The 27,898-nt window shown below is 39.1% G+C and overlaps 1 protein-coding gene across 6 annotated transcripts in view; it reads left to right on the forward strand.

Annotated features, from left to right (window-relative positions):
* The first annotated feature begins 3,831 nt into the window (after positions 1-3,831).
* Positions 3,832-27,898, forward strand: part of RABGAP1L (RAB GTPase activating protein 1 like) — a 254,818-nt gene continuing 230,751 nt past the window's right edge. For 2 of the 6 annotated variants that reach the window (XM_055815253.1, XM_055815256.1), the window contains exons 1-3: positions 3,837-4,101; positions 26,161-26,328; positions 27,598-27,790. In XM_055815253.1, coding sequence (XP_055671228.1) covers positions 26,194-26,328; positions 27,598-27,790 — 328 coding nt within the window. In that variant the 5' untranslated portion in view covers positions 3,837-4,101; positions 26,161-26,193. Of the gene's footprint in view, positions 4,102-4,274; positions 4,399-26,160; positions 26,329-27,597; positions 27,791-27,898 lie in introns of those variants that run through there. The other 4 variants (XM_055815257.1, XM_055815258.1, XM_055815254.1 and 1 more) reach the window with 4 other exon arrangements.

Here is a 27,898-nt window from a genome sequence, read left to right on the forward strand (position 1 = left end):
CTCTCTATCAAGTCAAATATTTCCATGTGAGCCCTGTAGAGGTGAGGTTGTGGAAATCAATACATGTGGACATTATAGCTCCAGTTAAGTGCTCAACTGCATTCCTTTAGCACCATTTGTCCAGCAATATTATGCTTCAGCTCCCCATAGTGGATAATGCAGGAGAGGCCTGCCACTAATATTTATTCTTGTGGATTGTAAAATAAGTTAATTTTTTCCTAACATGTGGATGCTCTAAATCTTCAGGATTTTTATCAGGATATTAAGGATATGAGGATTCAAGTACACTAAAAAAAGCAGTCTCATTAAGTGTTTTAGTTTGCAAGTTCATTATGCAGCATAAAGTTATTTCCATTATTAAACAGATGGGCTGGTATGTGTATTCGCTTCTGTATACATACAGGCTGCTTTCATTACACATATTGTCCTGTTTTTCTAGGCTGTACATTCATAGGACTTTGACTTTTCAGGTGTCCAACTGAACTTCTTTCAGCCATACTTGAGTATGATTCAAGGTGAAGTTGCCAGACTGCTGGTTCTTTATGTTCTCCACAGCGATCTTCCTTAACTGAAAGGAGGTGCCCAAAACTGAGCACTGTTCTTCACCAAAAGCCTTCTTGAGCTCAGTGGAGTGCAAGAATTATTTTGCTCTTCTTGTATTTGAGAGTCTTTTTCTACATTCCAGTAAAGCAGTCACATTTTTTGCAACACCAAATCGCTGTTGACTCATTTTCTTTGTGAACTGCTTCAAGCCAAGACTTCTTTCTGTAAAGTAACTGCTTCATCAGTTTGTCTCCAGCTTACATTTTTGCAGTCAATTATTCCCAGGTATACGTAATAGTTTCTTGCTTTACTGAATTACATCCTATTTACTTCAGATCTTTGTTCTAACTCATCATGATTTGTTCAATTCTAATTATATCTTCTAAAATACTTGCAGGTCTCACCTGAACAAGATATCTTCCACGAATACGATAAAAATATTCTCTATCCTATTGTATCACAGAAGCAGTTCAGGACTTGGGGGTATGTAAGCATCTGGAGATCTCACTTGCTACAAACTTCTTACTTGGCTGTGAATCACCTGGCACTACTTCCGAGTGTCATTTTCTAACTATTTCACGTAAGTTTCGTGTAGCTACTGCTCCTCTATCCTTCTTAATATATTAGAAGATACATAGTTAGAAGCCTTGCTGAAGTCAAGATTCCATGATTTGTTTTTGAAATGTTATTGTTATTAATCTTATCATCCCCAGGCCCTACAAATAATTTGCTTAATAAGTTGTTCCAGTATTTTGCCTGATACAAAGTAAAGCTAATTTTGATTGATGGCCTCTGATTCCCATCCTTTTCTTTCTTAAGGCAGGCACTGTTTCCTCTTTCCTGGTCCCATGGAACATCAGCTCTCTTTTCTGAGTTCTTGAAGGTAATTGCTAACAGCTTTTGAGACTGCTGAGCCATTCAGCTAAATATGTTGCCTGAAACTTGCCTGGCACATGACTTTTGTAAGCATCTTTCTTGAACAGAGTTTGTTTCTTTCCTTAGTTTGGCTTGATCATTTATTTTTATGTTGCTAATGTATGCCATCAGATTACAGCTGACATTTTGGAGAAGAACAAAGCAAAAAAATGAGGCTTTGGTCTTCCTCACATAACTTGATAATAGTTTCTTCACCCATCTGAACGGAAATCAGTTCTTCCCAGATAATCTTAAATTTAATGGTTTTATTATTACGCTCTATGGCTCTTTGATAATTTTAGCTCGTTTTGTACGTTAACCCTTCTGGATTTTCCATACATATTACAACAATCACTTTGTTGTCAGTTTTAATACTTTAACCTAGATTCTGCTTTTTTCAAAAGGTGCAAGCCATTGAAATGGTTCAGATTTAGCCAGACTTATCTTGCTTTCTTATTGCAATTGTCTGTTTGCAGCCTTCATGTTGATTCTACAGGAAAGGGCAAACTGTCCACAGTGTACTTTTTCTTGTATTTGCTACAGCAGAGTTTGGCATTCAAACAGTGAGTTTACTGAAACCTACTTTCTTCAAGTCTATTGGTCTGATTTTCCTTCTTTCACTTTTGGAGAGTCTTTAACTTAGTTAATGATCACTGTATAGTCTCCCAAAATACTTTCCGAGTAGCTATTTTGCTATTTCAGATCTCATTATCACCAGTTCCTATGCTGTGGATGATTTTATCCAAATTAATGTATTATGTACTTTTTTGTTTGTGGGTCTTTGCTGTGACACTGTTCCTTTCTTTTGCCATTATCCAAATATTTCCACCAGCTCTGTACCTTATGTTCATTTTTGCCTACCTATGCTTCCTGAACAAACTGGACATTTTCATAACAATAACCAGTTACAACAATTTATTCATAATTTTGGTTATGAATAGAATGACTTTCAGTTCCTCCTGTTTATTACCCATATTCTTACATCAGTGTGCAGCAGCTGAGTACAGTTCCAGGGAAACTTTTTTCTTATTACTCTGCTATTGTAATAGTCAGTAAAATCGGTGTCCGTCTGTCCGTCCAATTTTTTCTTCTCTCTCCATGCTTTTGTGGTTCATCTGAACTGTATGGTGTGATAATAATAACCTGAAGATAATTTAATTTACACTGGCTGCAGACAACAAGGAGAGATAGGGGATAGTAACAACAAGAAAGCAGGGGACTGGCATAGCATGCAACTGGCCAAATAGTCCTGCTTTGCTTTTCTCTGGGAGAGGTTCGTCTTTGTCTGCTTGCCTTGCCAGCTTTGAGACTGGTTTGTTACAGCATCACAGTGCAAAATGACCATGTAACTGAGCCATCTCTCCGCCTGTTTGCATATTCAGAATTTCCTTTGCTTTTCTTACAGCATACAAACGAGCACTAAGGGGAATTAAACCCTCAGATGCATCAGCTGTCAGTAGCCGCGCTCTTACAGTGCGTTAAACAGATCTCCAAAATCAAATCAGACTTGTGTGGTGTTGCTGCTACAAGTAATTGTGCTTCAGCCTTCACTCAAGGCAGGGATGGGAGAGGGGAGGCCAGCGGCAGTGCGGCCAGCCACCCCACATTTCAACACCCGCGTTATCTAGACAGAAGCTGTCGCAGCCTCTTTGCTGTCGTCATGAGGAGCACGGTGCTCCCAGCGCTTGGGCCAGGCGACAATAAAACCAGGTAGAACAGCACTGGCGTGGGGAATCTGGCTGTCCCCAGGTGGCGGGACACGGCCCGCTGGCGTTCTCACAGCACAGGTCCTTTAGTTAAGGCTGTGGTCTGACATTCCTCAAGGTTTTGCTGATCCACATCTGAAATGGGAAGTACGCAGACAAGCTGTATAAATTTTGTGGTTAATTTAAATGTAATTTGTTACACGCACAAGACAAAATGAAAAAAACCCAACAATAGAACAGCCTTTCATTATTTAAACATAAACAGCGCTGATACTTAAACATACACATGTATTTACTATTTAAATAGTAAATGTTTGTTTAACCGTACAAAACCACTGTTGATAAGCTAAACACAATGTGCCGCTTCGTGAGACGGGGGAGCAACATCAGAAGGCGAACTGAGACCTGGAAACCCCCCGCGACCTGCAGGTCGCTCCCCCTGCTCTCCAGCGGCGGCCGAGCGCCCTGACGCGCCGGCCCCGCCGCCAGCCCCGCGGCCCCGCCGCCGGGAGGCCGTGCGCGACCCGGTCCCGCCTTGCCAGGGCAGCGGGCCCCGCCGCGCCGCCTCCGTCGCCAGCCCCGCGCCGCGCCACGGGGGTTGGGGCCGGCCGCTCGCGCCCCGCGCTCCGCCCCGCCGCCCTGGGTGCCGGCGCTCGCGCCGTGTCAGCGGGGGGAGGGATGCGGTGCGCGCGCGCGCGCCCCCGCTCGCTCCGCCATCCACCCGCCGCCGGAATGTGGACGGCGCCGGCCCGGCCCTGAGGCGGCTGCGCGGCCCGCCGAGCACTTCTCGCCGGCCTCCCGCTCTCCTGCGCGGAAAGCCGGCGGCGGGGCCAGGCGGAGGACGGGCTGGAGGAGGCGGCGGAGCGGGGAGGACGGCCTGGTCGCCGGCGGCGAGAGGGGTTGGGACGCTGCCCCGGGCCTCCTTCGCCGGGGTGAGGTGAGGGGCGCGGGTCTCGTGAGGGGTGAGGGCGGGAAGCGTCGTCGCTCCCTCCTCAGGAGAAGCGGCGGCGGCGAGGGGAGGAGGGCGGGCGGCGGTGCTCCCCGCCCGCCCCGTGTCACAGGGTGACAGGGCTCCGTGACCTGAGGTGGCTTCCTCCTCCCGCGGGCCCTGCTGCCGCCTCCGAGCCGGCCGCTCGGCTCCGGGCGCTGCCGGCCCCGGCCCCCTCACGGCGGCGGCGGGGGAAGGAGGAGGCGCGGGGCTGCTCGGGGACGGTGCGCTCCTTCGCCTTCTCCGGTGCGTGGCGTTGGGGGCAGTGCCTGGGGCCGTCTGGGCGCTGGGGAAATGCCGCTCCCCCCGGAGCGGAGCTGCGGGGAAGGGGGGAGTTAAAAAAACGAAGTTGTTTTCGCGGTGAGGGGAGAGGGTTGTGGAAGCGTTCGTCTCCCTTCCTCCTCCTCCTTAGGAAAAGTGAAGTCACTTCCCAGGAGGCAAAACTAGCAAACTACTGTCCTAAAACTGTGCTGTCTGCACGGCTCAGATTAATCCACGTATTTTTTTTTTCCCTTCCTTTTTTCTTTTCTTCTCTGTGTGTGGTGGTGTTTTGTTTTAATATTTATTTTTATTTTTCCTCCAAGCCCCATTCTGTATGTAGGCCCTCCCTAACTGTGATCCAGTACAAGGATCCTTGTCTTTAGATAGAGTACCTCAAAACCTGCTGAAACCATCTGAAGTGGGTATGGCACTCTGAGTGACATGGACTTAGCTCCGTTCGTTTCTTAAGTTTCTGAAGTGTGGCGTGGACTTTGCTCTTGGTGTCACTCTTTCAAAGCTGTGTTGTTAAGATTACTTGGTTTTGATAGTGTTGTATATAAGTGTCGTAGCTTACCACATATTATAGTTGCATGCATGTATGCATCCATTCTTTTGTGTAAGAAGGAAAAAATAATATTTAAGGTGTCAGCTTTTCTTTAAAACAGAAACAAATCCAGCAACAAGAAGTAGCTTGCTTAGGTAAGCATTGTTCTTCTGTTTTCACTGTCAAGCTGTAGTCTTGCAAGCATGTTGGTGACTTTTCAAATAAAACTTTGGAGAAGGGTAACTGTCCTTTCTGTCTCCAAAGAGAGGTTCTGGTGATGTTCCAGGAAATGTTTTCTTATCTCTTTAAATTCAGGGAAAGTACCATGCCTTTATTGGACCAAATCGCTGTGATATAGGCCAAAATCCTGAGTGCCTGTCAGACTGACTGGCGCTGCAGATCTTGTGAAGATTTACTGGGGGTATAAGATTAGTTCTGCAAATTATGCCTGTGTCTACGTTTTAAGTAGGACTGTAGCCAGTAGTGTTTATGTGGGTTAGAAGGTATTAATGATACTAATTAAGAGTTTAGTTTGCAGTTTAAACTTGAAGAGATAGAAGTGTAGTCACACACAGTAAGCACAAATTGACTTGAGTGTTACAAGATTTGAAGCTACACTAGAGCATTAATGGAAGTACTCTGCAGTGTTTTCTTGAAGATGATTACAGTGAAGTGTATTGCTTTGTTAAAAATAGCATTCAGTCCTTCAAAAAGTGATTCACAGATTAAGATTTGGTAATGTTAGTAAGGGAACTGCAAAAAGATCCAGGGCATAATGTGGCTTTCTGTGGGAAACAAGTTCCTGGTGCATGCTTCTGAGCATTTGAAGGCAGTCTGAGTTGTGGCTGCTCCTTCCCTTGTGTCATCAATGGGACTTCCACAGCCAGAAAGTGAGTTAAGGGAACTAAACTGGTTACAAAATAGTACTTTTATTTCTTATTTTTTCCACTCCAAGGTTAACTTTTTGGTTACAACAACTTCCTGAACCAGCTCGCTTGTCTAGCTGTGCGGGCATTGTCTCAGTGCAGGGGAGGAAGTGTGCTGGGTGTAACTGCAGTTCTGACACAGTCACAGAAGTTGTGATGGGTGATGCACTTATCTGGGTCATGGCTTTATGGTCAGTAAGTTAATGTAAGAAGACACTACTAGTAAAAGAAGCTACCCTGTGGTTTTGATTGGCTTATGCCACTTGTGAAGAAGGTGGCAAATGATAGTAAGGGTGGTAGGAGCTCTTCTTTTTATGGCAGTGCTGGCTTACATTGATTATGAAGCCATGGTGGTGTTTGTCTTTTTTATTTACTTTTGGCAATGTTAAACGGACCACTGCTTTTTAAGAGGTACCTCTGTGTCTCTGTTTTTCTTCCATGAGTCCACAGAAGTAGTTGTGGTTTTCTTCTGCTCTATCCTTTCTTCGAAGTTTTTTGTTGATTCATTAGTTTCGAGGAATGATCTGGGTATTGTTAGATGGGGGCTTTTGTAAATGTATTCAGCTCTAATTTAAAAATAATCAGTTGTATATTGTTACTACCCCTGCTATAATTGGAAGGATATTTCAAACTTGACTGACCTCAGTAATTACACATCTCCTGATTTCCAGTCTAGATTAATTTGTCATTGGATTATACCCATTTTATGCACCCAGTGGATTGATGTATTGGCACTTTTGATCTTGGTATCAAAACCAGCAGCACTCTTAAACAAATGGATGCAAAAAAGTGTTGAAGTGCAACACCGCATGTTTTCTCTGTTGACCAGTAGCTATACTAATCTTCATCTAATATCTCTCGGTTTCTCACCATTAATTTTAGTCTTGGCCTTCAAAGTGAAAATTAAAATGCACATTTCAAGTATTAACTCTGAGCTTCATAGGGGTGCCCTTTTAAGGGAGATTAAGATGTTTTCAAGCATATTTTCATAAGATGTGTTTTCTGAAATTCATGCATTTGGCAGTTTGTTCCAGCCTCAGTCTTACTCTTCTATGCTAGTACATCTGTAACGGGAGCCGTTTAACCTGGGTTGCTGAAGGGATTCTTTGACAGAGTCCTGGTTTGTAAGCAAAGGCTGACATATTTGAAAAGAATTTGAAACTGAATTATTTCACCTTTTTCTGTATTCTTAACTTTAAAAAGAAACAAAACCAATGTGTAGGTTATTAGGAAATACCTCTGTGGCTTTTAAGGTGCTTGCTTAATTTTGGTATCAGAAATGTTCCAAGAGGGGACTTTGTGAAGCTGGGGAAAAAAAAAAAAAAGAAAAAAAAATTTGTTGGGTATGTCTGTTTGGTAAATAATACATAAATTGGATTCCAAAACCTGCTTAGTTAAATAGATTACTCTGAAAGATGAGTAAAGCCCTTGTGCAAAACCTCTACTGTATTGTTTCTTTGGTGGAATGCTTCTTATATTTTGGAAAGAATAGCAGGGACAAAGGTCTTTCTAATGTTTTTGAGTGGACAGAGGAAAAGTTAGTTTTTTGCATCAAAGTGAGAGGAGTCACAGCCCTCTGCTTTCCTACTCTCATCACCCCTGAAACACAGGTCAGGACACTGAAGAACATGTGGGTTGGTTGGTTGTTTTTTTTTTTAGATCAAGTAAGCTTAAAAGTGCAAAATTGTGCCAATGCTGAAAACTTATGTTCCCTAGTTATGGGGGAAGCACAGTGGTGCAAAGGGGAGAAGTTCAAAGGGCAAGTAGGTAAGAGATGTTTACAGTTTTGCATACCACATTGGATGCATGCTTACTATATGTACAGGGCAACTGATTTTTTTAAATATATGATTAGAAGTAATAAACTTTATGGAAAAATTGCTGAATAGAAATTTATGAAATAGAATCACAGGCAGATGAAATAATAGGGAAGGGGCTTCTGGAGGTCATCTAATCCAGCTCCCTGCTTAAATTAAAGCAAAAGCAATTCAGGTAAAGTTGTTCCAGCCCCTAACACCTTTCTGGGTGACCTGTTTGCACATTTGACTACCCTCATAGTGATCCCTCCCCCCCTTTATAAGCTAATTGGAATTTCCTTTCCAACTTATATCTGTTGCCTCTTGTCGTTGTGCACCATCCAGAAGAGTCCAATTCTGTCTTTTCTGCCCCCTTCCTTTAGATAGTTGACAGCAATAAGGATTCCTCTGAGCCTTTTCTTTTCCAGCCTGCGTAAACTCTGGTCTGTAAGCCTCTTGTACATCACGTGCTCTTGCCATCTGGCCAGCTCGGTGGCCTCCACTGGACTTGCTCCAGTGTGTCAGTGTCTGTCTTGTACCGGGGAGCTGAAAACTGGACACAGTACTCCAAATGCAGTCTCACAGGTGCTGAAGAGAGAGGATGGATCACTTCCCTGGAGCTGCTGGCTGGGCTGTGGGCTTGGCCGCCTTTGCTGCGAGGGTACGCTGCTGAGCAACTTCTTGCTTGCTGGGATCTCCAGGAACTTTTCAGCAAAAGTCACTTTTTATCTGGTTAGTGTCCAGCCTGTCTTGTACCATGGGGTTTTTCTACCCCGGATACAGGACTTAGCACCTGCTGTTGTTGAGCTTGATGAGGTTCCTGCCAATGCCTTTCTCCAGCCTGTCCAGGTCCCTTTGAGTAGTTTGCCCAATTTGGATTCATTGGCAAACTTGCTGAGTATACCCCCCCTTCCCAGCATCCACGTTATTAATAAAGGCATCAGATGGTACTGGTCTCAGTGGTAATCCCTGAGGGATGTGACTGTAACCACTTGTTAACAGACTTGGTACTGCTGGTTGCTGTTCTTTTAGCCTAGCAGTGCAGTTAGTTTCCCACACAACTTGCTCCATAATCCTCTCATGGACTTAGGTTAGGCTGGCTGATCTGTAGCTGCCTGGATCCTTCTTCTTGCTCTTCTTGAAGCTGGGTGTGATGTTTGCCTTTTTTCCTGTCAGAAGGAACCTCCCCTAATCTCATAGCCTTTCAAAAAGTGGCAGTGTGGTATCTTGGTGGCATTGGCCAGCTCCCTCAGGATTCTCAGGTGTATCCCATCTAGTGCCACAGACTTTGCAAAGTATTTTCAACTTTCTTGAGTGCTTCCATCTTCCATCTTCCTCTTTTGGAGTAATTTGTTACTCCATCAGACTGCTACTAGGCTCAGGGGTCTGGGAGGCTTGAGGGTGGACCTCACTAGGGAAAACTGGGATTAAAAAGCTATTGAGTATGTCAGCCTTTTCCATGTACTTTGTTACCAGGTCCCCTGTCCCACTGGGCAGAAAGAGCACTTCTTCCTTCCTTTTGCCTCTGAGACAGGAATCCATCCTTGTTGCCTGTCATCCTTTGTCAGTTTTAGCTCTGGTGGGATGTTGGTTTTTCCTGATGCTATCCTTGTGTGTACAGGCTGTGTCTCCGTGTTCCTCTGAGGTAGCCTCTCCTGGCATCTACCTTCTGTATGCTTCTGCAGTAGAGATTAAAATGGTTTCTTTTTAGACTTTCATATCTAGAAATGTGTAAAACTTTGAAATTTTTTGAAGTCTTGGTTAATAAACGATTCTAACCTCAGCATGAAAAGTCTGAATAAAAGGTGTCAGTTCCTCCAAAGCAAGCAGTAAGCATTACCAAGCTCTTGTGATAAGGGGGTAAGCCCTGTCTAAAATTTAGAGTGCAGCTTGCACTGTGGTGCCAAGGAGACAAAACAATGAGGTAAATGAACCACACCCCCTCCCAATAACTAAAATAATTAACTCCAGGTAGCAATTTACATCTTCAGTATGCCCTTCCCTTTTTTGTGCATTGTAGGTGAAAAGGAGATGTTGATAATTTAGCAGCAAGATGGATGGATAAATATTTAACTTAATGCAGTCTGTACCTAAGTGCTTTCAATTGGAATTCATTTAATGTTTTTCTGTCAATGCATAAATCCATTTTAGAAATCATTGGAATAAAGAAAAATTTTGGAAATTGAACCATTTTAAATGAGTAGTGGGGGATCATTTATTTCATGTATGCATTCAACCCTTTAGTTATGTGTGAGTTTTGTGTTTCTCATTTATTTGAGAAAAACGAGGGCGAGAGTCCTTGAGTTACAGTCTATGCAAACAGTTTGGAACAAAGCGCTCAGTTGATTTAAACCCTCTGCATGCGCTTGACGTGTCCTGTGGTTTCTTAATTGGTGCAAGTGTTGTGATTTGTGCTGCGTCTTTGTTGATGAAGCAGCACCAAGACACAGCTTTGGTTGTAAACTCAGGTATGTTACTGGTCTAGCTTTTCTGTCTGAAGAGCTCTCTCATATCCATTTGGACTAGAAATATAGTTTTTACATGGTTGGGAATTCTGAGTTGATTTCTAATATAGTAGAAAGGTATTTGAGTGGATTTACATTTCTGTGTAAAAGAATGCTCGATAACTATGGTAGCTAATGGTGCAATTGCAGTCTGTGCATTTGCCTTTCAAATGTGATCTTTCATTTTACATTAGGCTACCGGCAGCCTCTTAAATAGTGAAGCTTATTACTAACGATGGTAAACTCCCTGCCTTTACTGCTTAAATTCCTAGTGTCTTGCATATAATTTTTAAATAGGAAAGAAAAGGTCAAAGGGCAGAAGAAAAGAAAAGTGGAAGGTGTTTCGAAGAACCAGTAAGTTGCCATTTAGAACAGGATTTTGTTCAGTGACTGCATCTAAGAGTGAATCTAAGGGTGGATCTTGAAGGCCATTTGCGAAGTGGCAAAGTGTGAATTCTGTGTTGCTGTTGGGCTTAGAAGTGAAGTAACCTGCTCAACGGTTCAGTCATGTGGTCAGTGGATGAGGAATGAAATGGATGTGAATGTAAGTTGACAGCAAAAGTCCTTTCTCAGTACTTGCTATAAAGCTTGTGTAGTAGTAATCCTTTTAATGTAAAATCAGTTTTGAGTAGTCTACCATTTATGACCAATCCCTGGTCTTTTCTTGCAGGCAAAGAAATATGGTTGTCATAATGTCTCTTACACTATATGTATTTTATATATATTATAAAAGTTATTTGTTTCCTCACCAAAACTTCAGTATGGCAAGTTTTGTGTTGCAAAATTTGATGGTGTTAGTTTCCAGATATGGCATAGTCTTGAAGTTATACTACTTATCAGTGATAAGCAATTCTTAAACCTCTGTACTTTTAGGGTGCTGAGCTAAGTTAAGTAGCTGTACTTTCAATTCAAGTGTAGCTGAGCGTTCTGGTTAGGTCATGTTTGTTGCACGTACCTTAAGACACACGGCCACCTTTTTTTAGGCAGGAAGCAAACTGCATACGCTGATCTGCTGCGGTTCTCCATGCATTTGATAAGTAACATTATTTTTCCTATTAGAAAGAAAAAGTGAGAGTTAAGGCTTTGTCCAAGAATCTTATTCTAAGGATTGACTTCTAGTGTGAACTCATTTTTTAGTTAATTTTTATAATCTTTATTACTATTCAGGGAAATAGGTCCCTTTATTGTAAATTGGTTTCTATGTTAACTAGAAGTGCACACCTCCCCCCCCCCCCCCCCCCCCCCCCCAGTGTTTTATTTTAAAAGTAGTTACGTAGAAATAAATTGCTTTTTCATTCAGTACAATTACTCATGTGGTGGTGTTACGGCCTTACAGTGCTGTCATACTGGCATGTCTCCAGGTATTTTTGAATTTTGATTATAGATTCGGTAGCAATGTGCACTCCCTGAAATTTCTCTTGTGGAAAGTGGTTTAAAGTAATTCAGGTTAGATATTTTAACGTGATTACTGTACTTTGCAGAGATCTAGAGTCTTGTTATTTACTGTTTCAGCATAGTAAGATGGTTCTAATTTGTGCTTCTATTGTGTATGCAAACTTACTGCATTTCTTCTGGAATTAGATAAAATGATTTTGCTGAGATACAGAGATCTGTTCCATTATGTATTTGTGTATTGTGTACACATATTGTATACACATATTTGTATTTCTAACAAATATTACAGTAAGAAAAAGTTTATATGTTAATTTTTTTCTCTTTGATGTCTAACCCTTTATTCTCCTCCCAAAACTTTAACTTGGGATGAAGGCTCTGCTATGTCTTTTCAGTTTTTCAGGCCTTTGCAAGCAAATCAGTGTGAAAATAAAATGCAATTAATCTGAATCTAATGCATTGTCTTTGTGTATTTTGATACAGAATACAAGATCCAGAATTTTAATTTAGAAATAGGTGGAAAAGTTCAACAACTGGCTAAACTTTTAAAATAAGCTTGCACAAATAATGTAGTGGGTTTTTTCTTTGTACTTAAAGAAGGTACTGGTGTATTTCCCTTTGTTAAGAGTTTGAATGCTGCAAAAGGATATGTTTTTCATAGGACCATGATTTTTTTTTTACATGTTATTGAGAAACAAATATTAGATAATGTGATTTAAACTGAAGGATTTGAAATACATGTGGCAGAAAAAGGTTTTGTTCCCTGCCCCCCCCCCCCTTCTGTGAACAGTTTGTTTTGGTTTGTTTCACTGGTGTATACTTTCATTATTTCCTGTTATTTTGAAAAAATGAGAACTCTCACAAGTAATTTACTGGTGGCAGTGCTGCGTAAGCCATAGCTGTCTGCAGTCCTAGCTGCTCGGTTTTGTCTGTGTTCTCTGCATTATTGTGCTAACGTAGGTGCTTCTGTAGTCAAGTGTTGAACTGGCTGGAGAAATGCTCTAATCCTCCTTCCTTTCTCTGGGGTTTAGTTGTCAGTCACTTAAGCTGTCCGGTCTCTTTCGGTGTGTGACTGCCCAGATACTTGTGCAAACTTAGCAGAGAAGGTGGGAAGAGTTGCAGCTTTTAAAGGCATTTTTTCATCTCCTGCATCTTAAGTATGTTACTGAAATATCTGTAGTGTGTAAGTATCGACATTTCCAGTTGAATTTAAGTGTTTGTGAGCCTTGAAGTGCAAAATAGCAATGGAGTTGAAAGAGAACTTTTTGTGTGTGCTAGCAGTTGCTTTTGGAGTAAAACTTGAATTGGAACTCAGATCAGGTGATGCAGTGAATACTAGCCCTGGGAGATATTAGACCTTTCTGTTCACAGAGGCAGTTCGTGTTTGCTCATAGAGTTAGTTACACTTGTATCATAAAAAGGTATTTTGATTCCTGTTCTACTTGATCCTAATTGTTAACAATTAGTGTTGGCAGTATAAGCTTCCAAGAAATGGGGAGCTGCTAGCTAGAATTCTTCTTGAAGATAACTGTTAAATGATTTTGAGGAAACAAGAGTAAGGCATGAAAGTGACTTAAGGGCACAGTAGAAAAGTCAGTACCTGATTTTTACATTGTTTTGAAGTTAATTGTTACTGTTTACTACTATAGGGATGTATAAAAGCTGTGAGAGGAGAGAGGAAAGAATTGATCAAACTGTCGAGGGGAATACTTTGTCGAGCCGCAAAAGAGTAATGTGGAGTTGAAAGTTCCCCATAGTTGTTCTGAGTGCTAATTTCCCTTTGACCCTTAGAGCTTCCCCTTTCTGATTCTTCTTCTTTTTCATCATGAGACATCAGAAAGTCAGACTGACCGTAAAGAGGTCAGGCTGAGGTGTAGTATAGTATCTAGCTTTTGATCAAAGAGTATAATAAGACAAATAGAAGTGGTCCTGGTTCTAGCAGACCCTCCCAGTTTCTCTTCCTGGCCTCTGTGATTCTGCTTTTTGTTCTTTCTGGTAGTAAGTGAGCTCCTGGGGTCTTATTGTGGAGTATGGAAAAAGTAGTTGCATTATTCTGTACATTTCCCAGAAAAATCATGTGAGGTGCCATAATAAGATTACGTTCTCACACTGTGCAGATTTGCTGTTAGTATCATCTGGTTTGCGGGGGCTGCTGAGCCGTCGATTTGATTTTGCACAGTTAGGGTTTAGGTGCTTTGTTGGGCTCCTTGGACACTCAGCTTTGACTTGGATGCGTGTTGGAATGCTGGTGCTCTTCTGGGTTGCACTTTGTATTTTGGATGTGGATTCCTTGTGTTGTAAATGATTTACTTATGCCATGGGTTTGTCACTGGTGGTGCCAGCATTACCCATTCTGACACTTTGGTTCTGAGGCTGGTTGGGGTAGCCCACCTTTGATATTTGCAAACTCTCAACTGTGTGTTTCTCATTTTCATAGCTTGTACTGTGTTTAGGGACTTCATAACTTACCACTCTCCCATAATGGAGACCAAGATAATATGCTGAAAATACTGTTGTGGAAGGGGTATGATTTTATAACTACTTTATAGAACATGACCTTTCATAATGCTTCATGTTTCTGTGAATTTTATATTTTAGATTAACTGCCTGTAACTTCCTTCCTTTGTTTCCAGAAGTAGCAATGTTTTGTGGAAGTGTTTACTATGTAAACATTGATAGTAAACGTTCATATCTGCATTTAATGACAACGTGTATCATCTCTGTTGAAACTGATAGTAGAGTGTGCTTGTGTTTGGATAGCCATCTTAAACTTTGAGAGAGAAACTGTGATTTATTTATTTTTTTTTTTTTTTTAAAATAAGGCACTGCAATTGCACACACAGCTTTTTGGCTTTTCAGGATTTCTTGGTTTATGCAAGCAGGTGAATTTATCAAATTAGAAATATAACACTTAAAATTCAAGCTAGTGTGGATAGCCTGCCTCAGCAGATAAATGCTGTTTGGTTTTTTTCAAGCTTGTTGGTTAATGTTAGACAAGAAAATGCATCAGGAAAATGAGGGTTCTGTCATAGCTTTTTGCAAGATCTTTTCAGTTATATTTGGTGATGATATAAGCAGCTATATTGTATTGTTTTAGATACGTTTCCCCAGCAGGAGTTTATTCTGTGATTTTTATAGATTGCTCTAGATTAGTCATTCATTTTAATAGATGAGGTGCATAAGTTCTAAATAGTGGTGATCTGGCCAAGGGGCTAAGTTTATTTATTAAAAAAATAGTTTTGAGCTGTTTTTGTTTGAGCTCAGTGATAGTTTCACCATAAGAAAGATCTAAAAAGTCTTTTTGTCATGATATTTTAATGTAGAATTTGTCCTTTAAAGCAATTCTACTTACCAAATTTGATAACTTAACAAAAACTTTCTGTGGCAGCCCAGATTAATTTATCTATAGAAAACCTTTTTTCTTGTAATCATTGTAAAAGATGGCTTTTTATGAGTCTCTTCTGTAATACCTTGAGATGTACTTGTTTGCTGTTTAAAGGAATTCTAAAAACAAGAATGTTAAACAGAGTGAGCAAAAGATCATACCTGTCTCTTGATTACATGGGATTTTACTTTTTTTTTTTTTTTTTTTAATAGTTATTTGTTCCTTTAAGCCTTTAGGAGGAAAAATAAATTCTCATCATTATGGATGTCTGGGGTGAAGAGAGGAGAAATTGTGCCTTGGAAAAAGGGCATGTGTATTCTCTTTTCCGTTCCCCTTTTCACGCAGTCTGTGGAGGGAGCACTGAGCTTAAGAAGTACTTAAGCTTTTCAGGTCTTGGTGTGAAAAATGTTTTGGAAGGGAACATTATGCATAGAATCTTCTGAAAATCAAGGTTGTATGCAGTTTGTTAGTGTGAGATTATATACACACACGCACACAGACCATCCTTGGCTTAGAATTTAAAAGTAACTTCAGGTAATGCAATAGGAACATCTTTCTTCGGGTGATTTCACCCCCCAGCCCACCCCCCCAGATAGTCAATCATACAGCTTTGAAGGATACTTCCTTTAGGTCAAGTAATTTTTTTGTCAGGATTACAAAATACTCTGAATAGTTTATGAATTGAATGAATAGGTTTTTGTATAGGGGTTAGTTGATTTTTTTCATGCTGCTTTTCCAAGCAGTAGTTCTTCCTTGAATTCCAGAATTGATTTGGAATAATTTGATTAGTGAAGTTGATCACACAGAGAAATCTTCTCAAAGAACACATTGTCATTAGAGGGGACAAAAAAATTTTCTGTTTTACAGACACATTGTTCTTTGATATGTGTCTTTTAAGAAACTTTCATGCACACATCTCATACTTGCTCCTAGAATAGTTTAGGTACTTCAGAAAACTTTTAACAGTGATCTGCATGTTGAGGCCAAACCTTGTTTTTCTCCTCTTCATCAATGACGTGAACAAATTGTTTGGTTCTTCAGACTTTAAATGGAAAAAACAAAGTTAAGGAATTTTTTTTTTTTTTTTTTTTATTCTAATGCAATTAGAATGGTGTATCAGTACCAGCTATATCTGATTGCATACTGACCTGTTCTTACCAATGGAAGATCATCCTTCTATTGAGGAAATGGTTTTATTGTCTTGTATGAAGTTTCATTCTCCGTTTTCTAAAACCTATCAAGGCCTTTGAAATTATCAGTAAAGCTGCATCGCAGAATATATTTATAAAAACTTGCCCTGGGATGTGGACTTTCATCAGATTAGTTCCAACATGCAGAGGCTGTTAAGAATTTATTGGTCAAATAAAAATTAGAATGCTAGTTGAACCATAACACCTCATCATCCACAGGGCTAAGCGATGGCAGTTATAAAGAGAGTCATTTGTTGTGGTGTTTGATTGCCAGGTATACCTTTCTAAATTTCTCAATTTCAAGCAGTTAACTTTAAGGAGGTTTCACTTTCAGTTAATCCTATTTTTTAAAATAGCTGTGATTTCACTCTCCATCTTTTCATGTTATATCTAAACATTTACATTTTCAAGCAACAATTTTATAGCTTAGATCTTAAAGGTTTTTAAGCATATAATGTGTGTGGAAGTATTTATTTTTAGCAAGAACTTGGTTTTGTTTAATATTATTAAGGAAATGTTTTTCTTCCTTATAAATTATCTGGGGCACTGTTGAAACTCTACAGTTTTGATAGAAAAACTAGTCTAGATGGCTCTCAGTTCAAAACTCATAGTCCTTATGATTTTGGAAAACCTGTGAATGAATAACCACCACATGTGGTGTGGTTATTCATTTACAACTCATGATTGCCTTTGACAACTGCTAGAATGAAAGACAATATTAAGAAAAATATCTAAAGAAAATGAGATTAGAAGAGAACATAAACCATTTTGTCTAGTCCATCCCACAACGCAGAGCTGGACTGACTACAGTTTAACAGTTTTTGAGAAATAGCAATCTCATTGTTTGTGGTTAGCAGTATAAAGGCAGCTGCTGTGGTTATGAACAAAATGTCCTGATTTCAGGCTAAATCTGCAAAACCTTATATTCCCCAAATGCATGTCGCATTAATCTTAAGATAACAATTGTCATAACTTTGTGTTCCTCAATGCCAGAATACTGATGTTACTGGCTCTGAAAGTAGTTTGTGCCAGGCAATGAATCAAGATTTTTTTGTTTCACTTATGTCTGAAGTGATACTTTATAAGGCCCTTGTTTGGCAAGGAGAAAGATTGGCACCCAGGGTCACTACTGCATTGTGTCATACTGCTGTTCCGTATGGTCTCTTTTGCTTTACATCATGTAATTCTTACTGGAGATAAGAGCTTGTGATGAAAATACCTGGTTGAAATATTCAATATATTTAATGGAGAGAGGTTGTTCTGTTGGCTAAATTAGACCAACACTGTTATTTTTACTATTAAGGAATAAACCATGAAATAATCTCTTTAAAACAATCGTTGTCCTAGGCGAGTGCTTTCCTCTGGAATATAGGTCATTATTTTTGAGCGAGTGACTGTACAGTTCAGTAAATCATCTGGTGCTCAGTTTCAATTTGAGTGCTGCCTGCAAGCATCATGTAGCAATGAAAGAGAAATATGAAACCCAAATTTGTTAAGCTCCAGCCATGAAAAGTTGGATGCTCTTTGTTGCTACTTTTTATTTTCCAAAGTAAAAAATTAATTACTGGCTCAAGAATCTGAACTGTTAGTGTGTAGCTGATGACAGGGAAACAGAGTAAAGGGGTGCTAGAGTTGTTTTATTTGCATTGTTTGCTTTATCCTTGGGGCGGAAAGAGCTACTCTGCTTAAGCTAGTTGTTTGAAATGGTGGTAGGCTTCAGAGTAAACCTGTTTGCCAGAACTTGACATGTAACTGCAATTTTTATTATTACTTATTTTTATTTTTAATAAGATACACATGAAGACTGGTGACATCTCTAGAGATGTAGCAGAAGCCTTCTTATTTACTTAGTTCTGAGTTGTACTTTTTGGAAGGAGATAAGCAGGAAAAACATTTTTTTTCTTTTAATTGGCAGAAAATAAAATGTATTTCCTTAAATTGGTTAAACACTAATTAGATTAGCTAGCATGAATTATACTTGTAAGCAGAATAAATTAGTATGTGTCAGGAAGTGGCATGTATGCTAGTGTAATTTGTTCTTCAACTGATGTCTCCTTACACCACTAACTTCTGTGTGTAGACAAATCTTAGGCCTGAATAATTGTTTAAATAATTGTTGAAAAGAATCCCCCCCAACCTTATTTTTAACTGTTTTGTCTAGGGTGTAGCTTATTCTTCATGACTCTTACTTGCTCAAACTGCACAAATGGAGGAGGGGAAAAAAAAAAACCCAAACAAGTACCCAACTTGATGGAAGGCTACCTTTTGTAGCTAGCAGCTTATCTGATACTCTCACTTATCTGGGCCGATATTTCATCTAGTGTTCACCATGCTTCTTCCACCCAATATGTTAATTTTAGGGGTTCAGAGCAGTGGGTTTGTTTTTGCTTTTCATCTTCTTTCATGCTTTTGACTTGCAGTGATTTGAAGAGGAGATGATGCTTCTCTGTTTGGCTGTACTGTCAGCCACTTGCTTGTCGGAGCCATTCTCCAGTTAAGTACCAACCACATGCCTACCATTCCTCTAGAAGGATTCTTCATCCTGATGATCTCAAAAGTTAAGATAAATGAAAATAGTATTTTTCCCTGAGCGACTTAAACATCACAAAGATTCATAGTTTGGAGTGGTTCAGTGGTTTATGAACATAATCCAGAGATTCGAGTCAGGAAAGCTGTTTCTCTGCTTTATAGTAAATATCTCGGTATTCATAATGCAATGTGTTTAAAAAGTGCTGGTTACAATTTATTTGAGAATATGTGGATGTAGTATGTTTTTGAAGGAGAGGAGACATTTTCTTGTTTATGTAGTTCCCTCTTGATTCTCTTTTCCTTAAATTGTTATTCATTGGCTGTAAGATTGATGGGTAAAAACAGCCTGCAAAACCTCCGTATCTAGGCACCCGGTACAACAATTAAAAACAATTTGCTCATGGAGGGACTAATTATTTGCTGTTGCCTACATAGTAGATGTTTGCTTTCACAGAGGAAACAATGTTGCCAAAATAAGCTTTGTGGGTACTTTCTAGTTGTGGGGGTTTTGTTTTATTTTTGGTTTTAATTTTTTTTTTTTAACCTTTGGAAAGACTTTTGTTCTTAACATAGCTTTCCTGCAAATTACAGGTATTTTTATGTGCATATACATATATGTATTTTACAATATATAGCAGTCATCTCTCTGTATTAGGTTGATTTTAATCTTGGGAAACCTTATCAGTAACGCTTTCACTCCCAGAGATAAGACACTAGGAAACAATTTATGGGTCGTAAAACAACAGCATGAACATAGAGACCTAGCTTCTTATAGAAAGATTGCACAATGAGAAGTTGTGATTAAGGATACAATTATAGTGCTGCTTTTATCAGTGAGCTTTAAACAAATTGATTTTGTGACACCTAGGATTTTCTTTTGCCTATGTGTCCACTCAATCAATAGAGAAAAAGGTTTTGGGGAAGATGATTAGCTGTATTGCTTCGATATACAATATAATAAGGAATTTTATAAGGTTGTTCAGCCTTTTAGTGAAAAAGCATTGAAAAGGTAAAGCTTTGTGTGTTTGAAGCATTTGTTAGCTTTCTGGGGAAGGTATGCCTCTCATTAATGTTAGCAAGCACATAGGGGTGAGAGCTCTGTATGCCACTCATTAAAGTTAGCAAGTCATGGGATGAGAGCTATAGTAACACATAGTTTTAACACACTTCTTAAAAGTAAGGTGCTGTAGTTGACACTTAGTTATGTGTGTGTATAACTGTCACTGTCTGTCCAGTGTCCTGTTCCTGAAGTAGTAATTTAGACTGTAACCACATCACTTCAGCAAACTAGAGATCTGAGTCATGTAGCATCTGCAAGTTCAGTTAGCGTAAAGCTCTGTTTGCTGTCATGCGTTGTATTGTGTAGCTCAAAAAAAGGAAACAACCCAAACTTTTCAGTGTACATTTGTACTTCAGACATCTGTTAGCAGAGGATGAATCTCTGCATATCTGTGTTGGACCTTCCTCTTCAGAAAGAGGAAATAGGTAGAACTTATTTCCCAGTATGTTATTTGGGGTTTGAGATCATGAAGCAAACTATATGGCTTTGAAAGCCTGTCTTTAATACAGGACTTGATTTTTGTTTGTCTGATAAAAGAAAGTAGGAATTAGCCAGCTCTTGATTCCCTTCTTTCAAGCAGGCAAGAAGCTTCCTTTTAAAACATGTTTCTTATTGCTTACTGAAAAAAGATCAACATTTATCTTGCATGTTTATTTTCTTTTCGTAGCTCTACCTTTTGTCAAAGTTTTTTTGGTTTTTTTTTGTTGGTTATAGTGCTGAAACAAAATGTAAATATTTTTTTCTTTTTTTTCCCAAACCAACAGTGAACTTGAGCAGTAACTTTTGAAATATCTGTTGAACACAAACTGGAAGTAAACCCAAAAATGTCTGGTAACTGCTTTAGAAGACCGGTTTATGTAAAAATTGGTATTTACTTTTTGGGGACCAGCTTGATGAGGAAGTTTTTTCATCTATCAGGTCTGCAAAGTGGCTGCCAGTGGCTGGCTCTACCTTATGATTCTTTTTCTCCTGTGACAGTGACTGTGTTGCCAGCCATGCCCTGTCCTGAACTACTCTGCCCAGCAGTCCCATGGAGATACAGGACATAGATCCCTACCTACCTGTTTGTGTACGTGATGTGTTTCTGCAAGTCTGGATTCAATACAGAATACATAGAAGAGTTAGGAAGGGAAGAAATTAGGAACATTTCTGTCCGGTGCCCTTTACTCTGATTCAGTGCTGAATCCACCTGGGTCTTCCAGGATTGCTGTTCTTTATGTTCTATTGTTCTTCAGCCACTCAGGCTAACTTCCTAAAGGGAGCTGCAGCAAACCTGGAATGCCTTTCTGGAATTAAGTGGGAAAGCTGCTAGGTTTGGGCCTCTTAAAGCTTAGTGCTGTTTGTTTGTATAGTAAGTTCCAATCTTTGTCCCTGAAACACGTTTATTTCAAGTAGTATGGCTTAGTTTTTAATCCAGGATTTTGTGTAAGAAAAAAATTGGGAACTGAAGTACAGCGGAGCGGAGCGATTAAATAACTTGACCAAAGCTCACAGAAAGCAACAGCTTTTCTTCAGTCATTGTAATATCCCTACAGCTTAAGATACTTTTCAGACCAAGATTCACCGCGTTCCCCTTTTAAAACTAGGTTAGTCTAATTACTTTGTATCTTCAGAATCCTTTGATCTGAACATCAGTTTGTCAAAATGTCTTCTCTGAAATGGTTACTTTTCAAAATTTTAATCCTTTTGTCATAGTAGGCCTTATTTAGCTGAGTTTAAAAAAAATTACTGCTGCGTATTTGTTGCTGGGTTTCTGAATTTGTTTTCTGTGTGGTATTGTTCATCAAAGTGTGGAGGAAAAACTGGCTTCTCTATAGGGAAGAACATAACTGTTCAAGATAACTTCTTTTGTAGAAATAGCTTTCTTGCGGTAGTAGTACCTACTTCCCCATATTTCTTACTGTACCTTTCAAAGCACAATTTGTTTTCATCTTTGTGAAGGCGTTGTTGGAAAAGCAATTCTGACCCTTGGCTCTGGTGGTCTGGGAAGTTACCATCTGGTCTGAGGTTTCAGTCCTTGGAGCAGTGTTAGCGGAACAGAAGGTGTATTCACAACTTGGTCCCATTTGCTCATTTGGAACTAAACTGCACTAGAAGCTTAAAGTAAGCTGCTGGACTTCATGCAAAAGTAGCTGAAGTGCATTATGTTTGCTGACTTTCCTGTTCCTGACTGTCAGCCTGTCGCTGCTGGTTACTGCCCTCCCAGTAACTTTAGCAAATGCTAAACCTCTTTCATCAGTATTCTGAGAAAGTATTCAGCTCCAGGATTGTCAGGGGTTAACAGAGAATAAACACGATTGTATGCTGTACAACTGTCTAATATGTTCTGAGTATTGCCATCAAGAATAAATCCTTACATTCTTAACTTTCAACTTTTCGTCAAAAAAATGAGACTTATTGATGAGTTTAGGAGAGGGGATCTGTTCTTAGGGTTTGCACATGTCTAGGAGGTGACACTGTCATTTGTTCTTTACCTTTTGTAGGAAGAAAGGGAGTTCAAGCATGTAACTCAGTAATGAGTAAAAAAGGAGTAAGTTCTCAAGAGGACTAAAGCTAACAACAGAAGGGAAATGACATAACCATCTACTGACTGGAGGTGACTGGAAAGTCCAGAATGCACATGCCTCTTCTTAATTGAAAAAAAACACCCTTCAGATGTTCTAACTTCTCTTCCCCAAATAACCTTAATGCCTGATTCTTTCAGAGAGATTTTTATTCTTTTTACGGCTTTTCCTCAAAAATGCTTAGCTGAACATTAGATCATGTACCTTTGTAACATAAAGCCAGAAACTTTTTCCATCCAAGTAGTATACTACTTAAGATGGTATAAATCTCAATAATCTTCCTGACACTCACAGTTATATCCTAAAACTCTAACATGATCTTTACTCAAGTTGTTTAATAAGAAAAGTGACTTGATCATGATTTTTGGTTCTTAGTTTTGAATGCCAGAGACAAACTATTTTTGATCAAAGCCTGATCATAAGATATTGTGCATAAAGCTTTTGCTTTCTAAATAGCATGTGACTAGAATGGGGGAGGAAATGAACCGTCTGTTCACTGTGATTTTCATTTTTAGTATATACATTTTCCATGAACGATTTAGAGCACTGGTATTAATTTATCATATGGCAAGTTCTCCAGCATGGACATCGAGGTTGTCTTAGCAGAAGACCCGAGCAGTTTGTAGGCTGGTTCTTGTAACTGTACTGTGTGTGACCTAGAGGGCAGAACTAGAACTGCATTCTTCTGGTTGAGGTGTTTGCTTCCTGGATGTCTGACCTGTTTTGTTGGTGTTCTGCTATTAAACTGAAACTATTGTGGCTTTGTTTTGACTGTAGTGGGATGGAGGGCATTTACGTGAATAACGCTGATGGCAGGTTGGAGTAGGCTGGAATGAAAAGCTGGAATTAGCTGTTCTGGGGTGGTAATTATTCAGCTGACACAGTTGTGTATGGAAAAGGTATGTGTCTTCACTGGATGTGGTCCTTGAAGCTGATTGCAAAGACAAGCTTGAAAGACACTTAAGGATATTAGAGACCTTGCAACTCAAATGTAATTGCAAGAGTATGTTTGGTATGCTTTCAAGTATCTGATCTGAATGAGAAGCTCCTTGCAGTCATCTCATGTTTATAATATTTCCTTTGTCTTTCAGATTAAAATATAGGAAGTGAATACTCTCTTAAGCTGCCTTTATCCATGTAGGGCAAGAACAAATGTTTTGTACATCGGTGTGCTTCTCTAGTTGCATTATCATAATTTTCTTTGGCTTTACAAATGTTACATTTCCCTTGGTTTTATTATAAAAATATTGCTACAAAAACCTGCGCCTAGTTCACGGTGTGCCTGTCAGTTCTTACTTTGCTGAAGAAAGAAGAGAGATAAGCTAATGCTAGCAGTTTGTGTTTGTCTTTTAATAATATAGTAGAACCATCTTACATTGGTGTTCTTGTGTTATTCTCCCATAAGTAAGCACAAAAAAAAGATTTAAACACAATAAATTGTCAAAATAGCATATCTTGTGATCACTCCTTTCTGCAGAGGTGCTAGAAGTAGTGGTGGGGCTTCATCCTTACAATCTTCAGTAAGTCCAGCAATAGTAGGTATAGGGTGGGAGGGAGAGAGGTTTGTACTAGACTAGATCTTTGCTCCTGATGTTACTGACAGTCACCCTCCACTGTTTTCTCCGACAGTGGTGACTGCAGAGCTAATGATTACTCAGGAGGATATGCTGTATTTGGGGAGCATAACTTTACGTCCCCTTGTTGCCTTCAAAGAGTTCTCTAAGAGTGGACCTTCACTTTTATATTGAAATTTAGTTTTAAATTAGTGTTGATTTTGAGCTAGACTTGCTGTTTGTTGCAAATAATACACAAACTTTTCAGGAACATTTTTACAACATAACATTTGTTAAAAAGTACATGGGGTTAATAAACTGTTTATAACACGCTTAAAATTTCCTGTATTAAAATTGTTTCTTTTGCCAGAAAGATCTTTTTAAGTAAAGATGCTTTTAAAAAAACTGAAACAGAACTTATCTTAGTGGTGAATCCGTTACCTAGGCTTGGGTGGAGCTCAGATTGTCATCTGTCTGAAAAATATTCACACTTGTGAATTAATCTGGAGATATGAAAGACAACAGAGGGCTGAACTGCTAATCCAAATTTGTAATCACTCTCTGAGTAGCTGTGGTTTAGTGTGGTGTTTTTTTTTTTAATGTGAATCTTGTAACAAGTGCTTATGCTATTCAAGTCAGTTATCTGAAGAACCTGAGTTTTTTTAGGTGTTCTGGGATTTCTATATATAATACCCTCATTGGGTTGATGGGTAAAATTGTGGTTAGGTTAGGGAGAGGGAAAAGTCTTTTTGCAGAGTCGCATGTTTAAATGGTGAGGAGAAGCCATCTTCGGAAGAGCATGTTGACTGCAGTTTCAAAAGAAACAAAAAATATTTTTTGTATCAAAAGTAGTCTATTTCCAACACTTGTTTTTTGGTCTGAAGTTGTTGCTAAACTGCCTCTGGTGGCTAGCATGTTAAGTAATGCCTGTTCAGATGGTGGAGCATGTGCATGTCTGTTTTATGTGAAGTTTTTGTGGTTCCCTATAGCTAGACCTAAATTTGCATGCTTTTCTTGATCTCTTGGTGTTTTTGGAACTGTAACTTAGAAGCAAGCATGGCACAATTATGCATCTTGGTGCTGCTGTGAAAGGTGGTGTGAAGCTAAACCTATCCTTGTTCACCAGTCACAACAGCCGTTTGGTTGAGCTGCCCCTCCTTGGGCACTCTTCAGCTTGGCAAAGGGGCACTTTTCAGCTTGGCAAAGGTGACAATAGCAGTTTGTTTCCCCCTGTGCTTTATGTGACTCTTCTGAACTCTTGAGTTTTAAGCACAATAAATCTCAGCACTCAGGCAGTATTTTTCAGGAAACTGAAATGGAAATAGACCATATCTGGAAGCGCATGCTATTTCTGAAGTCTGTCTGAAAATATATTTTCTCTTTTTTGACACAGAAGATATAAAAACATAGATCCATTTAAGATAGGAAAAATTTAACACAGTGTTCTTCATTCTCCTAAGGAAATCAGGGAAGACATTCTGAGTTAACATAGGTGATACTGTCTTTATTTTGTGGATACCAACAGTAGCTGTCCTCATTCTGAAGTGCTAGGAATGGTTTTGGTTTTGTATTTTTATATGAACTCATAATAGGCTGACTATTATTCTGCCCTCTTTTTTTTTGTTTCTAGATGTAGTATTTTGCTATGAAAACAAGGGGAAACATGTTCTTGGTTTCCATACTATTTGTAATTTTTTTTTTTTTTTAAGTGGTGTGGTTAATTTTAGCTCTGTTGCAGGCGGTTTCACAGAAGTTTGCTGAGAAGGATGTGATTGTGGTTTAGTATCACCTAGAAATATAAAGAATGCTAAAAACTACTCCAGCATAATTGTTTGCTAAATGTGTTTTCATGTGGAGGGCATACACTTTGATATGCAGTTTTTGGAAAATTAGTCTTCAGGTAATCCCTATCTTCACACAACCTGCGTGACACTCTGGGTAAGAAATATGTCTGTATGAGGGAGAACAAAGGGCAGGAATTAAGGACACAGAGGGAGCAGAGTATGGAAGATGAAAAATGGGGGAAGTGAAGCTCTGAGGTGAACTTCCTCATGTGTTATCTATACACAAACAGTCACTACTGTTAAATCATAGGATTTTTAAACACACACCCTAAAAATCATAGTTCCTATTTAAAAAAAAAAAAAGCCTTATACCAATGAAATCAGAGGTTGAGGAATATAGTATAATGCATTCATGTAAAACTAAGTATTATATTATTCTACAGTAACTTTGTATTACACCTGTTAACATAATATTTACAGCTTTAAAACTAATTATTTAATATTTTTCCTTCTTTGTTAGGTGATTGTGGCAGGAGGAGAATACTGATCTGCAATGGAAGTCAAAGCATCATTTAGTAAAGCCAGTAGGATTCTTGAAAGTGTGCCCACATTAATTAATGAAGAATTTGGCCTGGTTCATCAGCAATCCGAGGACACACCTGGAAAAGATGAAAAACCTCAGCTAAAGGTTTACTATTGCTATATTTTAAATGTGTAGTAAGATTTGTATTGATCAAAAGATTGTGCCTTCTTTTTAATATTTAATTAAAGGTACTTGTGTGTGCTTGAGGAGACTTAGACTGTAATTTTTGTCCTTGCTGATTACCAGCGAAATTAACTGTTCTGATTAAGCAAATATATCCAAAAGCGCGAGTACAGTTTTTCTTTTAATAACTTCTTCAGGGGTCAGCTTTGTTGGTGTTCTGTAAATTTATACATTAGTGAAGGACTAAGAAGTTCTTTTAATCTGAAGCTCGTTCTTTTAAAGCTTGGGAAGTATTCTTGGTTTAATGGTCAGAGACTCTGCATGTTGTTACCTTAAAAGCATGTAATTAAACTGCATAGAAATAGACCACAGAGGGTCTTGGTTTTCTTTTTTAATTTAGTTTTCCTGCATAGTGCTGCTCTAGGAATGACTAAGATCTCTTCTAAAAGCTTTTAACCTCTAAATAGCAGAATATTTTACTGTCTGGATGACAGCTGATTGGTTGTTTACAGTTTTTCCTGCTTCGGTTGCAGTAGCTGATTTAAAGGTTTTGGTCCACTTGGAACAATAGGAGTTTGTTCCCCTTGAAATGACAATAAGTATTTAGTCTGTCATTGCATAACTCTTTGGCAGTAATTTATAACTGATGTTTTCTTTCTATGTTAAACACTAGCTGCTTCTTTAGTAATAACGTCTGGAAAGATGCAGGTGAGCTGGGACTAGAATCCATGATGCAACTTCATTATTGGCCATGGGTTTTTTTGTTCTGAAAAGCTAGCACTTGTGAAAGATTGGGTTTTTTGTGGTGTGTTTTTTTTTTTTTTTTCTTTTTCCTGGGGAATGTGTCTCACCACTTTCTTGCCATAGACTTGCACACCTCCCTGTGGGTCGATTGGTGAAACCACTGAAATGGATTGGATATGACTAAGAAATAATTTTCTTTAAGACTGATCTATAACAAAGTATGTTGATCTTTGTTTTGAATGGAGGATTTGAACACACAAATCTGTTATTTTAAGAGAGGTCTGCAGTTTTTAGGTGGATAGTTGTTGGATTAGCAGTGAGAATATATGCATTGCCTGTAATGAGACGGTACATTGTATTATATTTAGTTTAATTTTGTTAATTCTTGTTGTCTTGTTCAGCAAAGTTTCTTAACTTTTGCAGTGAGTAAGACTATATGTTTGAAAAATAATATTGAAAGTAAAACTACAAATACCTTTAAAAAACGTCACCTCTTTCTGCTTATAGGTATTTTCGAATGGAGATGATCAGCTGGAGAAGGCAATGGGAGAAATACTGAGAGATTCTGAAAAAAATCAGAACAATTTCACTGCTCTTCGAGAAGGCTTCAGTGATGGAAATAGCCAAGTAGCTGGAGATGGGTCAGCAGATCAAACAAATCAGCCATCTTTGCACCTTGTTTTAGACCCTTCTACTACAGGTATTGCTGAAGTGCTTTCCCCCTCAGTCATATATGGCAGTTTTTTTCTTTATGCAGTTTCAATTAACCTTAAAATGAATGTAAAGCATTCTGGAGCTTCATTCCAAA

The sequence above is a fragment of the Falco peregrinus genome, chromosome 10, assembly GCF_023634155.1.
Source record: "Falco peregrinus isolate bFalPer1 chromosome 10, bFalPer1.pri, whole genome shotgun sequence".
Taxonomy (NCBI): Eukaryota; Metazoa; Chordata; class Aves; order Falconiformes; family Falconidae; genus Falco; species Falco peregrinus.